General features: G+C 42.6%; 1 protein-coding gene across 2 annotated transcripts in view; it reads left to right on the forward strand.

The window, feature by feature from the left end:
• The first annotated feature begins 249 nt into the window (after window positions 1-249).
• LOC309664082 (uncharacterized protein) overlaps window positions 250-17,750 on the forward strand; it is a 327,420-nt gene continuing 309,919 nt past the window's right edge. For both annotated transcript variants that reach the window (XR_014265569.1, XM_082469085.1), the window contains exon 1: window positions 250-2,223. Coding sequence is in view for 1 of the 2 variants with exons in the window: in XM_082469085.1 (XP_082325211.1) it covers window positions 2,058-2,223 (166 nt within the window). In the remaining variant the exon portion in view is untranslated. The remainder of the gene's footprint in view (window positions 2,224-17,750) is intronic.

Here is a 17,750-nt window from a genome sequence, read left to right on the forward strand (position 1 = left end):
TCTGTGCGAGGGCTTTCTCCAGTTGCGGCAAGCGGGGGCCACTCTTCATCGCGGTGCGCGGGCCTCTCACCATCGCGGCCTCTCTTGTTGCGGAGCACAGGCTCCAGACGCGCAGGCTCAGTAGTTGTGGCTCACGGGCCTAGTTGCTCCGCGGCATGTGGGATCTTCCCAGACCAGGGCTCGAACCCGTGTCCCCTGCATTGGCAGGCGGACTCTCAACCACTGCGCCACCAAGGAAGCCCCTATATACTCTTTTTGAGAGTAGTGTTTTGATTTTACACTGATCTACTTTTTAAAAAAAAAAAAGCCTTATGAACTCTGTGCTTTTGGAAAACAAGTGAGAGTAAGACAAATCCAAAGGAGAAAACAGGAGAGATGACTATTTAGCATTGTCTTTGAAAATGAGAGATGAGCCCTTTGAGTTTTCTGTCTAAATCATCTAGTGTAAGTGGCTAGAAGAGAAACAAAGGCACTTTTTAAGGAGTAAAATCTCAAATAATTAGAAAGAGTCTGAATTTGACTGGATTGTGTCCCTGTGTTGTTATGGTCTGCCAACCTCTTTTCCCTTATTTCATAGTAACATCACCCCCTTTAATTTGGGGGGAACATCTCTTCCTCCGTTTCTCATTCAAGAGGAGCAGTTGATTCCAGTACTTAACCCCCTATCCTTCAATTCTTCCTCCACATTCTGTGAACTTTACTGTATTCATGTGATAAATATCTTTTCCCCTTCCTTAGGTCAGTCAAAGTTTGTTTCTGTTGATTGCAATAAAAGAATCCCTCAACACCCAGACCCATGTGGTAGATGTCTCTCTAGAACTTTACTGAAGTTGATGAGATCCCGTAACACATGATAATATTACTAGCCAAATAACACTGATAGCAAAGCAAACATCTATTTCAAATTCAAAGACAGTAAAAAAGAGAATGATTATAAAATGAAGAATTTGTTTAGGAGAGCTTGATACTACTGACCCTTGACATGCTAGTCCAGAGGAAATATTGAAAGCATAGCTGGATGCCAGAATGACTAAATTCAGAATTTGAACAGGGAACTGGAAGGAACCTGGAAAGAGGCCAAGCTATTGCTTTGAACTACTTTAAAGAGGAAAACAAAGAGCTACCTGTAATGCAGAAACTAGTATGAGAAAATCCTGCACACACCACCAAAGCAAGTTCTGTGCCCTGGCTGTTTCCTCCTTAAGCCCTACCCCTCCGGGACTTCTGTGCATGAGCTGCACTCTGCATCAGGGCCTTGGTCTGCCAGCTAGAGCACTTCCTCCTGGAGGGGCCGTAGCTGCTGCTGCTGCGGATGCAACGTTGTTGGCAGTTTCCCCAGGGCTGCCCCCTCCCCAGGGGTCGTCTGTCACCCATCTTCCTTGCTGAGCCTCCCTCTCACCACTGCCTTTGTCCTCTGTTCTCTGTTGCTGGGCCCTCTGATGACCTCATGCCCGGGCTCTTGTATTGCTGTCCCCTTTCTGTTCTGCCCCTGCTCTAGTCTCTTCCAGATATGCCAGGACTCTGTCTTCCCTTCTGGCAGAAAAAGTAAATTCTTCAACATCTCTTTCCACGACCCTCCCTCCAGACAAAAACAAACACACTGACCCTGGCTCATAAACATGAGCTCTGTTGGTTAGCTGTCAATGCTCCTCAGGGCTCCGAAAACAGAGGGTCTCTGGGTCAACAACAGGTTCCAATTCCATAAAACCAAGCTTTCACCTTGCTCTTTCTCCAGGATAAGAAGGGAGAGACCGAGCAATCTGACCCTCCAGGCAGAAGCACTGGATGCCGTCCTGTACTCTTCTTGATTCCCAGGATTCTCCATGGGGGATTACAATCAACTTCTTATGCCTATAGCTCTATGAGGTCCCATCACAGCTAACGCTTGCTCTCTTCTTCATCTTCTTTCCCCATTCATTTTACCCCAACAGTCCCATCTGTCTTTAGGGGGAAAATCCTCCTTACTCCTTCAGTGACCTTGCTTTATGGCTCCAGCAGCCCCGCCTCTCCCCACTCCTCCCCACCAGACACATGCAGTTACCTAAAGTCACATCGTCATGGACTTTCTCATTAGGAGCGATTTTAGACCATCAGCCTTTCAGGTGAGAATATATTTTTGGGGATTTCACAAGTTGAGAAGATGTATGGACCTTTTTGTGCAGAGCAAATTTGACACATCACCAACAAAGACATCTATCTCAGCAGGCTCCTTCCGCACGAAAGGTAGGTGCGTGTGCCAACGTGTGGGCGAGTCACATCACTCCTCCTCTGGACATCTAGTGTTTGAGCATTGGAGAATGATAAACTTTACTCTTCTTCTGTTTTTCAGAGACATTCATTGACTTGCACTCGATGGTCTGTGCACTTCACAAATTCTTTAGAGAAAAGGGGAGGGAGAGAAAGGTCACACAAGTATGAGAGAATTGAGAGAGGCATTTCAGGGGTTGGGAAATGAATCCTAGTCCTTTGTTTCTTTACTTTTAAACAAAGATTAAATTCAAGAAAATGGGGGCAAAGATGACAATGGAAGATGGACAAAATATGGCAGGTTTTAGGAGAGAATTTTTACTACTATAAGGCTGAATAAAAGGTTCTAAGGAAATATAGTACCTTTTTGATAGTGTGGGGAAGATTAAAAGAAAAAAACCTTGAAAAAGCAACATTTTTTAAAAGATGTTTTTTATCAGAATTAATGACACATTTATCTCACATAAAACAAACAAAATCCTGATTGAAAAGATTCAAAATACTTCAGATTGAGGTTCAGTGGGTAGTTACTGAAAGCTTATTACATGTAAAGATTTATATCTGAGGCTTTCATGTATGTAATCTCATTGAACACCTAAAGTAATCTTATAAAATTGTCATCATTATTCCCATTTTACAGATGAGAAAACTGAAGCTTGAGCCAATTAAATTATTTCCCTAGAGTCAAAGCGAGAGTCAGATAAAATTCTTTCCTCCCACCTCCTCCCCAGCTTTATTGAGGTATAATTGACAAGTATAATTGTAAGATATTTAAAGTGTACAATGTGATGATTTGATGTACGTATACATCGTGAAGGATACTCCCATTGAGTTATTTAACACATCCATCACCTCATATATTTACATTATTATTTTTATTATTTTTGGTGAGAACATTTAAGTTCTACTCTCAGTAAATTTCAGTTACAAATACAAAATACAATACAGTGTTTTCCACTATAGTCACATTAGATCCCCAGATCTTATAACTGAAATGTGTACCATTTTATCAATCTCTCCCTTATTTCTCCCAGCTCCTGGCCCCGACCATCACTTTTCTACTCTCTGTTTCTATGAGTTGGACTTTCTTTTTTTTTTTTTAAGATTCCATATGTAAGTGATACCATCTTCCTAATGTTCTTGAGCTGTTGCAAAACCAGTACAATTACTGAGACCTAACAGAAACCAAAGGAAATGACTGACAATGAGAAATGAGCAGAACCCTTTCTCCAGCCAGGAGGAGAACTTGCAGGCAGGCAGTTATCCTGTTGCCTAGGGGAAAACAGAAATTTTCTCCAGGAATGGTGCAGAGCCCTCAACTACCAAAGCCGGGGTTTCAGAGGGGCTCCTAATCCAGGCCTGAGTTCATAAATATCCATCAGGCAGAAGTGAGGGCATTGGGAGAAGGACACATGCCTACCACCTCACAGAGGACAGTATTCACAACTGTTGGAAATGTGACAGGTCTATGAAAAACAGGGGAACTCAGTCTCATAAATTGTCTTGAATCTTTTGAGCCACTGTAAAAGGCACACATTTTTCATCGTGGTGGGAAATGAAAGCAAAGTACAACTATGAACACTTGTAGAACTCGTGCTTCAATTGCAGGAGGGTTTGGCCTACCCACAGCCCAAGATGATGTGTTCAGCTCACCTTGACTGGTAGGCAGGGGTCTTACTCCTTTTGAGTGGTCTTCCCTGCCTAGTAAAATCACCTCTTGGAGAGACGCCCACACCCTACTCCTTACTATGTTAAACTACTCTGCGTGCAATCCTGCCCTGAACCAAACATTTTATTCATGCTCTGCTCATGCCCTTCTTGGGCATCTGTGTGGCTGAATCCCTTTATTTCAAAATGAGAGACACTGTTTTAAAAACAATTCTCTTACAGAATGCAGGCAGCATAATATCTCAAGTAAGAGTAAAAATAACTGATGCTCAAGCTTTTTTCGAGGGCTTATCTGGAGGTCTGGGTAGAGCCAAGGAAGAATCATGGTGGTGGTTTAGTATAAGAGAACTCTACCAGCCTGGGAGTCAGAGCCCTTGATGCCAGGTCTGGCGTTCAGGGTTAAGGGGTGATTTTATTTTTTATTTTTATTAAAAAAATTTTTTATTGAAGTATAGTTGCTGTGTAATACTATATAAGCTACGGGGGTACAATATAGTGATTCAAAATTTTTAAAGGTTAGGCTCCATTTACAGTTATAAAATATTGGCTATATTCGCTGTGCTGTACAATATATCCTTGTAGCTTATTTTATACATAATAGTTTGTACTTTTTAATCCCCTACACTTATCTTGCCCCTCCCTGGTTTGTTCTCTATATCCATGAGCCTGTTTCTTTTTTGTTATATTCACTAGTTTCTTGTATTTTTTAGATTCCATATATAAGTGAAATCACACAGTATTTGTCTTTCTCTGTCTGACATTTCACTTAGCATAATGCCCTCCAAGTCCATCCATGTTGCTGCAAATGGCAAAATTTCATTCTTTTTTTATGGTTGAGTAGTATTCTATTGTATATAATACCACATATTCTTTATCCATTCATCTGTTATTGGACACTGAGGTGGCTTCTATGTCTTGGCCATTATAAATAATGCTGCTATGAACATAGGGGTGCATGTATCTTTTTTTTTTTTTAAGAGATTGGAGTTTATTTATTTATTTATTTATTTATTTATTTATTTATTTATGGCTGTGCTGGGTCTTTGTTTCTGTGCGAGGGCTTTCTCCAGTTGCGGCAAGCGGGGGCCACTCTTCATCGCGGTGCGCGGGCCTCTCACTATCGCGGCCTCTCTTGTTGCGGAGCACAGGCTCCAGACGCGCAGGCTCAGTAGTTGTGGCTCACGGGCCCAGTTGCTCTGCGGCATGTGGGATCTTCCCAGACCAGGGCTCGAACCTGTGTGCTCTGCATTGGCAGGCAGACTCTCAATCACTGCGCCATCAGGAAAGCCCGCATGTATCTTTTTGAATTAGTGTTTTTGGGTTTTTTCGGATATATATATACCCAGGAGTAGAGTTGCTGGGTGATAAGGTAGTTCTATTTTTAGTTTTTTGAGAAATCTCCATACTGTTTTCCACAGTGCTTGTACCAATTTACATTCCCACCAACAGTGTACAAGGGTTTTAAGGGGTGATTTTAAATGAGAGGCTTCTATAAAGTGGATCTGTTCTATACTTTTTAATGAGGACATAGGTAAGATAAAGTGTCTGAAAGCATTAGGTGTGATTCCTGGAACATAAGACCTGAAGACATTGATGAACTGAAGATGCGCTTGGAAGTGTCAGAAAGGGAGAAACAGGCTGAAGGGGAAGCTAGATATTTGAAGACCCATTCCCCTGCTTGGTGGGTTTTTCAAGGGTAACCTCTAGGGGGCTCAGAGGTAGAGGTTCTCAATATGTGCTAGTTTCCTTCCTGTTCTCAGTGGAGTGGGCTTGATGGCCGTGGATGATATTGATTGCTCCAATGACACAAATGCTTCAGTTTTTCCAAGTGAAAAACAGGGTAAAAAACTGGTTCCTTGCCCAAGTCCACCTGATAATGATAGAGGACTATGTTGTTTCCTTTCCAGGTGTGTGGGCTTTCCCCCCAGCCCCCTGGAATACTGCAGAGTGCACTAGCCTAATTGTCACAAATACAGACTTATGAAAATGAGGTCGCTCTTGAGATAGCCAAAGTGAAATTTTGAACATCTGGGAACATCAGGTCAACAGCTATCTCTGGCTCAACTGCCACTTTTCCTTCTTTGGGATGATCCAGAGGAAGAGAATTGAGTTGTTGAGGAAGGGAATTGCTCAATTGCAAATTCCTTTGATATCAGGCTGGTGGGCAGAGTTTTAGAGAAGGAAAGCTTTTTTTTTTGTTCCCTATGACATTACTCTGGAAAGTTTAGATTGCTGAGACAATGCATAATTGACTTTTGAGACAGTCATTGGTTTTATGATTACAGGTGAGCTCTGGGACTTTAAGTTTGGCTGGGCAAGAGTGTGCAAGAAGAGGCAGTATTGACTCTAGAATTTCTACATTGGAGAGGCCTTGGGTAGCAACCTGCTTGCAAGTATGGGTTGGGATAGGACAGAGTGTGGTGGGCTGGGTCAGGGGTTTGTTGGGTGTAGTAGGTACACTGCTTTTAGAGAATATACTGCCCTGGGGTGGGTTGGAGAGCATGCTGATTCTGATTATGGGAGAGGGCACCCAAGCCCTGTCAGCAGCTCCACGGTGTCAACTCTTAAGAGGAGATGAGTTGGAGAAGCCAGGGCAGTTGCTCATTGAAGTATAACGGACAGTACTTGACCGAGGAAGTTGGTTCGTAGATCTGAGTTCCAGCCCTGGCTCTGCTAACAGTCTCATTGTAGGCAAATCAGACTCTCCTCTTTTTAGGTATTAGGTTAGTTATGTTTAAAATGAGGGAAGTCATCTAGATCAGCACAGTCATGTAGAAATATAATGTGAGAAACATATGGATTTTAAAATTTTCTAGCAGCCACATTTTAAGAAGTCCAAAGAAACAAGTAAAATGATAATGGTCTGTTCAACCCCATATATCTAAATTATTACCATTTCAACAGGTAATCAGTGTAAAATTTACAAACGAGATATTTTACATCCCTTTTTGTACTAACTCTGCAAAGTCCAGTGCGTAGTTGACATAGCACATCTCAACTGGACCAACACATTTGAAGTGCTCTGTGGTCCCACGTGGTCAGCGGCGGCCATATTGGACAGCACGAATCAGGAGGATGTCTGAAGGCACTTCCAGCTCTAATATTCTATGATTCCATGCCAGGCCATCCGTGGACTGCTTTGCCTTTATCTTAGTCATCCTTCTTCTTCTGGGTTCTCAAGTTTCAAGGACCCCTGTGTCAACGTGAGTACAGGAAGAAATAATTTGTGACTAGACCCTCATGTGCCAGATAGGCTAGAGACCTCCCAGGAATAAAGCAATTAACTCCCCTACTTACCTTGGGAAATTGCCTTGAGATCCCGTGTGAAAGGAGATGATACATACAAATACAAAGTAATTAGTCTGTGAGCATGTCTTCTTACACAGTCACCTAAGTAAGTGCAGTCTCCATGCATATTCCTGCCCGAAGCCTCAGGAAGCCTAATTAACTATCTCCTGTAAAGTGCAGGAGATGCTCCAGATGAAAGGTGGCCAGTGGGAGCCAAACTTCATCCAGAGGAACATTTGAACGTGCCCATTCCCAGGCTGCACCATTACAAGCCCGGACAGAAGTCAGTCACTCTCTGCAGGTAGCAGCTCTTCTGCCTGGGGAAAGATGTAATGGGAGTGTTAAAGCCTCACCAGATGACCCATTAAAAGAAAAAAAAAAAAGAAACACCCCCAGACTTTTGCTCCAGCGACCTTGCTTTGTCATAGATTCCAAGAAGCAGATCCCATTTCCCCTAAATTGCACACTTATTGCCTAACTGAGTGCTCTTCTCCTAAAGCTGAAGTCACTTCAGGTAGTAAATGCTTTGAATACAGTTTTTCTCATTTTCTCTGCTAAGTTGAGTTGGCATTCAAGGCAAATGTGAAGAAAGTGGGGTTTATCTCCAGCACATGTGCATTTTCTCTTCCCAAGGCCCGTTGCTCTTCCTAAGGACCCAGCCATCTAGCAGCCCACCCAAGCCCTTGCTTCTGTTCCGCATCCCCTCCTGCCCTGCCATCTCCAAACCACGCCCTGGATTCATTTACTCCCCTCTCATCTTTTTTTTTTTTTTTAAGTCTTTATTGAATTTGTTACAATATTGCTTCTGTTTTATGTTTTACTTTTTTTGGCCCCAAGGCTTGTGAGATCTTAGCTGCCCGACCAGGGATCAAACCCACACCCCCTGCATTGGAAGGCAAAGTCTTAACCACTGGACCACCAGGGAAGTCCCTTACTCGCCTCTCATCTTTACGACTGCTTTCTCACCATCGGCATCTCGTAACAATTTTACCACATTCATTCTCCCAGATGTGAAGCCTTAGTGGTTTGTCTCATTTGCTCCTTCCTGCATCATCCATTCATTAACTCAGCATCTGTGTGTACCAGTCGGTGTGCTTGGTAGGCAATGAACCAGGCTTCAGAGGTAAATGGTGCCCCTTTTGATATTTCATTTTTTTCTGTCTGTCCTGCACATTCTGATGTTCCCCTGGTTTCCAGCCTCCTCATTCATTCACAGAATGTTCTCCTCATTTCATGTGCTCTCCTGAGGCCCTCTGCACTTGGCAGTGAAGGTTGTGAACTGTGCAACTCCAGGGAATAGTGGGATGGAGTTGAGTTCTACGACAGTTGGTCCTGCTTTTCCTGAGAAGTCTCAACTCTGCCAAGGACCTCCAAATCTGTATCTCCAGGCCTCTTTGAATCCTAGGCCTAGATTTACTTTTCTCCCCCTTTTTTAAAAAGTTGAGTTAACACGTACCTAACCAGTGTGCCGAAGGTGCTATCTTAGATTAAGACACTTTAACAAAAAACCCACACACTGGGTGGCTTAAAAAACAGACATTTACTCTCATAGTTCTGGAAGCTGGGAAGCCCAAGAGCAAGGTGCTGTTGGTTGCTGATGAGGGCCCTTTTCCTGGTTTGTAGATTGTGTTCTTGTACCCTCACATGGGGGAGAGGGAAAGAGGGGGAGAGGGAAAGAGAGAGAGAGAGAGAGAGGGAGCGAGAGGGCATGCCTCTTCTTATAAGGGCACTAATCCTATCGTGAGGGCTCCACCCTCATGACCTAATCACCTCTCAAAGGTCCCCACCTCCAAATATAATCACATTGAGAATTAGAGTTTCAACATATGAATTTCGAGGGGGCACAACCATTCAGTCCTTAACAGGTGTTCATCTTAAGTGTACAGTTGCTGTGTTTCTACATATGTGTGTTCTCTATCCGGTTCAAAATATAAAATCAGTCCAGCTTCCTAGAAGGTCCCTTCATTCTCCTCTTCAGTCAGGCAGGACCATCCTCTGGAAGGAACCATTTTAAAAACTTTTTGACCATAGATCAGTTTTGCTTGTCCTTCAACTTCAGATACATAGAATAGAGTCTGTATACTTTTTTGGTCTGGCTTCCTTCATGCAACACAGTATCTGAGAGATTTAGCCTTGCTATTGCCTATATCAACACTCAGGCCCGTATTTCTAGTAGTATATCTATTTACCTATATACCCTGCTGAGAAATCCAATGCTATATATCCATAACCAAACACATTATTTCTATATTTTGAAATCTGATGGAGGGTCACCCTATCATCAAAAGAATTTATACTGACCTGAAATAATAGTTAACATGTCAAAGAGATAATGTACATAAAACACTTAGCAAAATTCTCAAGTAGTTAATGTCAGAAAAGTTATTCAGAGTTGAGGGAGGAGTGCCATTCTCATGGGTCCACATTAATCTTAGCTGCTTACTTTCTGTTCTTGGAAAGTGGGCTCTGAGCTGTCTGATGTCATGTTTTTATCTTAAATAAAATTTTAGTCTTTAATAGGACTAAATAAAATGATTTTTTTGCTCTGGGGATTTAGCAATACTTTGGGGTCTACTGATTTGTACATTTTGAATGGGAGTTAATTTCTTAAGATATACTATCAGGTTTGGAAGTGACTTAATTGACAATTCAGTGTTAGAAAAACAGTCTAGATGTTTTGTTACCTTTCAGCATAGAGTGACACTTTTAATCATGGAGCGAATCTTAATACAAATAAATTAAAAAATCAATATAAAATATTAACACCCTTATAGGCAGCCTCCATTCCAAGTAAACATTCTAGTAAATATCAGACTAACTCTATTGCTAGAATGGTGAGTTATTCACTTTGCATAACCTTAAGCTTTAGACATAATGTGAATCTATGGTCCTTACTGACGTTCTACCAAACATTATAAATATCTAGACAAAGGAAAGAAGGAAACAAAATTCCAATTCTGGGAATTTGGAGTAGAGAGTCAGGGAATCTCCCACTATGGGAACAAATACTAGGATCTAGGAAAGCAGATGAACTGCAGATGTCCGGAGTCAGGAAAGAGTTGGGAGTTACTAGAAATTCTACAAAGGAAAAGTTAACCGCTGAACAGGAATCAAAGTTTCACGAATCTCTGAGGCTGTAGCTTTAGTCATTGCGATGCTCCTACTGTAATACACACCTAACATGCCATATCATTGGCAAAATTCTAACCCCTTCCACACCGAACATTGTCAATGTAGCCTAATGTGAAACTTTGGTCATCATAACACACTTTAAAAATAGAAACAATAGGGAAATAAGATTTACTTTATACAGATATACTTCTCAGCTCATTCTGTGGTCATGGATTTACTCTATAATATAATGGATTCTTTAGTGAAATGAAAACGTTCGTCATTTTTTTTCCCCAAAGTCTCCTACTTCTCAATCTCTTTTTGTAAGTGCAGTAAAGAGACTATAGGAGCAACATCCTGATGGAAATGGAGAGTCTGGTGGCCAAGTGCGTCTGTTGGATACTGAGAATTTGGGGCAGCAATACACCAGCTGAAAGGGTAGCCACAATCGGGGGGGTAGGGCTCCTTCTGAGCAAGGCTGTGAGGACTCTCATGTCAAAGAGACAGAGCTCCCTCCCAGCAAGGCAGTGACAAAGTGTGGGGTTAGCAATTGCCCTAACCTCTCTGTCCCTTTGTTCTCCTCTCTGAGTTGACGATACTAATGGCGTTCATTGAATATTTATTATACTGACTCAGTATAGGATATTGTGTTAGGTATAGAGCAGCACAGATATGAGAAACACATGGAAACTCCTGCCTTATTGCTGCTCCTTCTTTACCATGAAGATGACCTATTTCATGAGAAGAGCTGTTGGCTTGGAGATGGAAGAACCAGACATAAGAACTTCGGGTCGTGGCTTTGTGGGCAAAGGTCAAGGAGAAAGAATGTGTGATGGGAGAAACACAGCATGGTGTAATCCTAGAAGTGTGACTAGTAAATCAGGGTTGAAATCTCACTTCTCTGCCTTCCTTGTGTGTGACCGTGGACAAGTTACTCTACTCTTGGAACTTCCTTTGTATAATGCAGATGATAGAACCTTCTCAGGGCTGAGGTGAGGATCAATGAGGTAACATGGGAAAGGTGGAGGAGAGGAAAGAAAGTGATAACAATGTTTCTTCATCCATTTATTAAGCAACTACTCTTTCAATGATTCCTTTTTTTTCACTTACCAGGGGCTAGGGCCCAGTGACCTAGCAGAGAGCAGGACAGCCCTTGCAGCATGGAGAAGGTCAAGTCTGCGGCAGCACACATTAGGGTGAAACACAGCTTTTCTGGGGCTTGGATTGCAGCTTGGGGCCAGATCTGTGTTGGATGGCAGATTAGGAAATGTGGGCCGTACCAAGAGTTATCTTCACTTGATTCACTTAAGTTGGCATATGTATTTCATCATATATTTGCTTTACCGTCAAGAGTATTCTGGGGGTGAGTGATATAAAACAGGGATGGAGGGAATAACTAATATGTCGGTTTGTGGATATCTGTTTAGTTAGCCCAGATACTCCTACAAGACTGTCATTTGCTTTCAGGGAAGTTCATCTCTGAATTAAACTGCCAGTGTGCAGAGGCCTTACTTTGCATAGCAATTGGTTTCCTAAGAAGTAACATGTAAAAAAAAAAAAAGAACCTTATTAAACCCACTAGGGCAGTTATGGATTATATATGCTTAGGTAGTTCTAAACATAGATAAGTAATCAGTCCCTAATTTTATTAATCTTGTAAAGTTAGATGATTGAGTCTTGGATTTTCTCCAAATGAGAGATATCCTTATATTTAGTAACAAAAATGAACAGCCACCACGTGGGCTTCCTGGGGGCAGTTACGAGCAGGTTATTCAGCTCCTGCTTTAGATAAACAGTGGATAAGAATGTCAAGTCTCTAACCACCCCTCCCCCCCTTTTCCGGCTCCCCACACACTCCCCCCAGCTCTCCCAGATGTTTCAGATTCCAAGAATGTTTGCATTGATTAAACATTCTATTTTTTACTTATTTCCCCATCCCAGACCTTGAAAATGTTATCTTTACTTTATTGCTGGAGATCACGGCTATTTCTGGAAGCTGTGGGGTTCAGGGGGAAAAAAATCACATTTTGTGCACTTCTCTCCCCTGCTTTTTTTTTCTTTTGTACAGGTGGGAGCTAGCATGGCTTCAAGGGCAGCTCTTGTAGGAGGAGAGACTATCTAAAGTCCATCAGTGAAGGACTCTGCTGGACTGTTCCCTGAGCAATAGATAAAGGAACATCCAGGGTCTTGTTATGTATCAATGATTCAGGCATCTTCTTTAGAACCCCGCAGTCTTGGCTTAGTAGTTTGAGTATGGATGAATCTCTGTATGTGTGTGTGTGTGGAGGGGTGGGGTGGGTTATATAGGGGAGGGTGAGGATAGTCATATCCCCATATCCTGGGGAAGGAAGTCAAGGGCAACAAGGCTGAGCGACTGCACTTTGGAAAATAAGTCACAATCTCTGGGGTTGGCCTGTCAGTCATCCAGCAGTCTAATTTTAACTCTAATTCACTTCAGTGATTTGGTACCTAGGTCACTGCCTTCAAGCTATGCCTGGGCCAGTGATCAGAGGCAACCACGGGATAAAATACAACACATTGGGGACTTCAAGTCAGGAGCCTTGGAATAAAACTGGATGCTGCCACTTCCTAACGCGATAGCCTTGGGCAAGTCAGTGAACCCCTCTGAACCTCAGTATCTTTATCTACTAAAACAGGGGTGACAACATCTGCCTTATAGGATTGGCATTTCAGTGTTATTGTAAGAATGAAAGGGAATAATGTATGAGGAGATTCCAATCCAGCGTTTGGCACACAGTAGGTGATTTGAACTTTCAGGAATTTTGAAGTTCATAGGGTGCCCTTTTCTGGAAAGGTCCCTTCCTGGGGACTTGTATGCTCCAAAATCTCTTTGAAATGATCTTCACTTGTCTAACAGTAAAAGTGATTTGGAGAATTCTGGGTCCAGTCTCTATCAAAAGGGACATTTTTATTCATATTTCATCAGCAGCTGTTCTTTGTAAAGTTTTCCTCACTTGCTATTGTGTAAAACAGGGGGCTTTTGCCGAGACTGAGGGAGTTATGGTTTTGGGAATGATGGGGAGGCTTTATTTCCTCCAGTCTGGAGCTTTAGTTGGGGTCCATGGAATTGCCTAGGGAAGATACCAATGCTCAGGCCCATGACAGATCTGTTGCATCAGAAAATCTAAGGGTGGTGCCTGGAAATCTGCATTTAAAAAATCAAGTCCACTTGATGAGTCTTGCGCACAGAAAAACTGAAAGCCACTGCTTTAAACTGTTATTTTGATTTGTGTGGCTGGAAATCAGGGAAGGAAAGTTGGCCCAGCTTAGGGTGAGAGGTGGGAAGTCAAGGTAGGAATAACCAAGGACCAGTTCTGCTGCCTTCATTGATTTGAGGCCAAGTTGCCTGCCTCATCAGAAAACATCATGTTCTGTGGAGGGAGAGGAGGACTGATTCCCAAGCACTTGAGTCTGGAGTGAATCAATAAACTAACTCACATTTTTTTAAAAATTGATTTATTTTATTTATTTTTATTTTTGGCTGAGTTGGGTCTTCATTGCTGCACACGGGCTTTCTCTAGTTGAGGCGAGCAGGGGCTACTCTTTGCTGCGGTGCCCAGGCTTCTCATTGCAGTGGCTTCTCTTGTTGCGGAGCACGGGCTCTAGGCATGTGGGCTTCAGTAGTTGTGGCTCGTGGGCTCTAGAACGCAGGCTCAATAGTCGTGGCACACGGGCTTAGTTGCTCTGCAACATGTGGGATCTTCCCGGACCAGGGCTCGAACCCAAGTCCCCTGCATTGGCAGGTGGATTCTTAACCACTGCACCACCAGGGAAGCCCCTAACTTGCATTTTTTCCCCTGGATTTTTTGGTTTTGCACAAGGTTCTGACAAAGCTCGGTGTTGCGCTTATGGATACATGATAGGAGGCTTAGAAAATGTACTTTGACCATGGATTGGGCCGGTGGGAACTTTCTTTCCCCTCCAGTAACCTTTTTGAGCCTAAATCATGTATTTGCTGGCAGCATTAGAAACAGTCATGAATTAAGTTATTGCATTTCCTGAATTTAACTCTGTCTTTGTACTACTCAGCCCACAGGAATAGGGATATGTTTTCTTCCCAGTGACACATCTGTGGTTTCTCTTCTTACCTCCCACCCAAACAAACTTCAAGAAAGGGAAGAGAGCTTTAATACCAAGCACAAGGAGGTTTCAGATAATTCAGCAGGTTGTTGTGGAGTTCCTGGAATGGAGCGGAAAGCTCAAAATAGATATCAGGAAAGAAGAGGAAATGGTGACAAAGAACTTACTTTAAAATGGCAAGACCCTCCTTTTATCGCCACAATTGAGTCACGTGAACTTTTGGTCTCTGCCATGGAGAGGGGTGTTCCCATGGATTGATTCATGTTCTTTGTTTCCTCCTTGAAGAGAAAAAAGAAAAAAAAAAAGGAAACTACTCTGCCTATCTGAGTAATTCCAGCCATCAAAGTAGTGAGGACTCATTGATCTCAGGTTCACACAGAAATCTCAGTGAAATAAGGCAGGGCTTAGAGATTCTGTTCCTGTGAAAATTCATTCACTCAACAAATGTCAGTCGGGTGCCTACTATATGCCAGACGCTGGGATACAGAAACTAATACGAAATTGCCCCTTCCATTAAGGACCTCTTTGTCTGTGGGAGAAGACACAAAGTAAATGAGGAATGCTATGAAATATGAACCTAAAGGACCACTCTGATTTTCTCTGTGGCCCTTTAGGGGCTACCGCCCAGTGAAATCCAACCAAAAAAGAGTTTCGCAGTTTACTTGCTGTAGTGGGTTGTATGGCGTTCTCTCAAAATTCATGTCCACCCGGAATCTCAGAACGTGACATTATTTGGAAATAGGGTCTTTGGAGATGGAATTAAGATGATGTCATATCAGATTAGGGCGGGTCCTAAATCCAGTGATCGATGTCCCCATGAAAAAAGTAGAGGGTACACAGAAATACACAGGGAGAAAGGCCGTGTGAAGATGGATGCAGAGATTGGCATGATGCTGCCATAAGCCTAGGAACGCCAAAGACTGTCAGTAACCAGAAGAGGCTAGGAGAGAGGCATGGAGCAGATTCTCCCCTGAGCCCCCAGAAGGAACCAACCCTACCAAAATCTTGATTTCAGACTCTGCTCTCCAGAACTCTGAGACGATTCATTTCTGTTGTTTCAAGCCACCCAGTTTCTGACGGTTCGTCACGGCAGTTCAGCAATGCAGAAGTTTCCATGGTTACTTTCTTCTTTGCCTTACACTTTGGTATTTTTTAATCAGGTTATTCTGCCTGGTTCTTAACCCCTCAATACTGGTCATTCCCTTGGCTGTCGCTGTCTTTCTCTCCATTCTTACCTGCTGTCCTCCTCCACTTGAGTTATTTCCAACATCCTTTTTAGAAAAGACTTTGATCCTTATAACATTCTCTTGTATCTCTCCACATGGAACTGCTAATTCATGGTTCAGTTGTGATTCCTTGGCCTCTCCTCCTTGGCAAAGAAGGTAATGACTGTGTGAGTAAGCCAGAATTTTAGCCCTATATGCTTTCAGTTTTACTTGCAGATGTAAGAATGTTAACGCAGGGAGAGGCAAACCTAATACATTTTCTATCGTATTGATACAGAAGTTGAGGTGAGTGCTGCTGCTTTGCTAATATCTCAACATTATCAGCACCAGAGTTGAGATTGGATCAAAGATCCTTCCCTCTACCTCCCTGCCGGCTGTGTCGGGCAGGAATGGCATGGTCATTATTCCCCAGATTCCAGCAGCACAGATGCCAGAGATAAGGCTTTCTCTATCAGGTTGGTTTGTCTGGGAAAATTTAAAAAATTCGACTTCTCTTCCCTTCCCCCAGACTCATTTATTAAGCAAATGCCAGATGGTGAATTTCAGATTGTATTTCAGTTTCTCCATTCACTCAGAAATTTTATGACCTTGGTTTCATATCCACAGGGGGAAAAATGTTTCCAAAGAAGCTTGAAAATTATTGAGGGGGTTGAATGTCTCCCCAGTCGCCCCCTGGGACACATCTAGGGGTAAATGTATCTTTTTAATCTATTCATTTTTCTTGTCTATGGGGGCTACCGGATACATCATTTAGAAAGAAAAAGTAGGTTAATTTAATCAAAGAAATGGCCTGAATGATTCCTGCTCTCTCCCTTTGTTATTCCCAAAGATGATTGGTTATGAAACTTGTTCTAGAAGGAGAACTCAGGATTGTTACTGGGCCAACCACCCACCATACTTCTGTTTTACAACATCGGCACCCAGATCACTCTACCAGCCAAGGAATAGGCCAGCCATGCTGAAAATCATCACAGCAGCCATAAGCACCCATTCCCACTTCCAAGTACATACCTGAGTGAAAGGACTGGCTTCTGAGTGGCGCTAGTACTTATCAGGGGTGTCACTTTGGGAAAGTTGCTCAACCTCTCTGGCCTCTGTTTCCTATCTGTAAAATGATGGTCATGCTACCCACTTCTCAGGATTACTATGAGGATAAGAGATAAGGTACCTAAAGCAATGCAAAGAGTCAGTACTCCATAGCTAGGAACCACGCTTATCATTTTTAAAATTACAGGGGTCATCTGTGTATCTTTATCCATAGGCTTGATCATGATGAAATCTTCAATGGGAGGAAACTTCCCTTAGGCTTATTAATTTATTTAAGAGCTAAGACATCTTTGAGTCACCTTCAGTCACATTTTGGCTGCAGTTCATCTGCTTATTAATATGTCTGGACTTTGTCGAGGCTCCTGGCCAGCTGAAGATCCCATGGCCTCTGCCCAGTCTCAGGTGCCCAGATGCAGGGACTGGGTAGAGGGCAGTAGGAAGAGGCAGTGAGGGGTCCCCGCTCCAAGGTTTCCTGCACACTTGGCTGAGTTGCTCCAGCCCCAAAGGACTCGTGCCTTAAAAGGGACATCTCAGAGATTTCAGATAAGAGCAATTCACATTAGGGGGACATCTCATTGCTCTGTCTGGCCCCTCTGGGATAGACAGATTCTCTGCCCTGCAGCAATCACATCAATTCTTTCCATAACCCTTTTGGATGCTGTTTGATCTCCTCTCCTCCATTTTTTGCATATTTCTGACAAGATAGGGCACTATTTCCCTTATCATCTAACAGGAATTATGGTTTGTGCTTCTCAGTGCTTAAAGGAAAGATTATAGCTGGTGTGTTATTAGGTTTGCTAAAAGATCTGAACCAATCTAAGATTAAAAAAGCACCTATCTAATATCTTCCTTAAAAGGTGAAAATTTATATGATCTGAAGAGAAACCAGAGTATCCTAATATCTTCCTGAAGATATCAATTTGGACAAAACATTAAGTATCTAAATACTATCCAAAATTGGGACCAGAGGGGAAGATGGAGGGAGTTACAGATAAACAAATGAAGAATTATAAACGAAATGGTCACATTATCTGTAGGCATATGAGTTTCAGTCTGAACTTC

This window comes from Balaenoptera physalus (assembly GCF_965194825.1).
Source record: "Balaenoptera physalus genome assembly, chromosome: 7".
Classification (NCBI taxonomy): domain Eukaryota; kingdom Metazoa; phylum Chordata; class Mammalia; order Artiodactyla; family Balaenopteridae; genus Balaenoptera; species Balaenoptera physalus.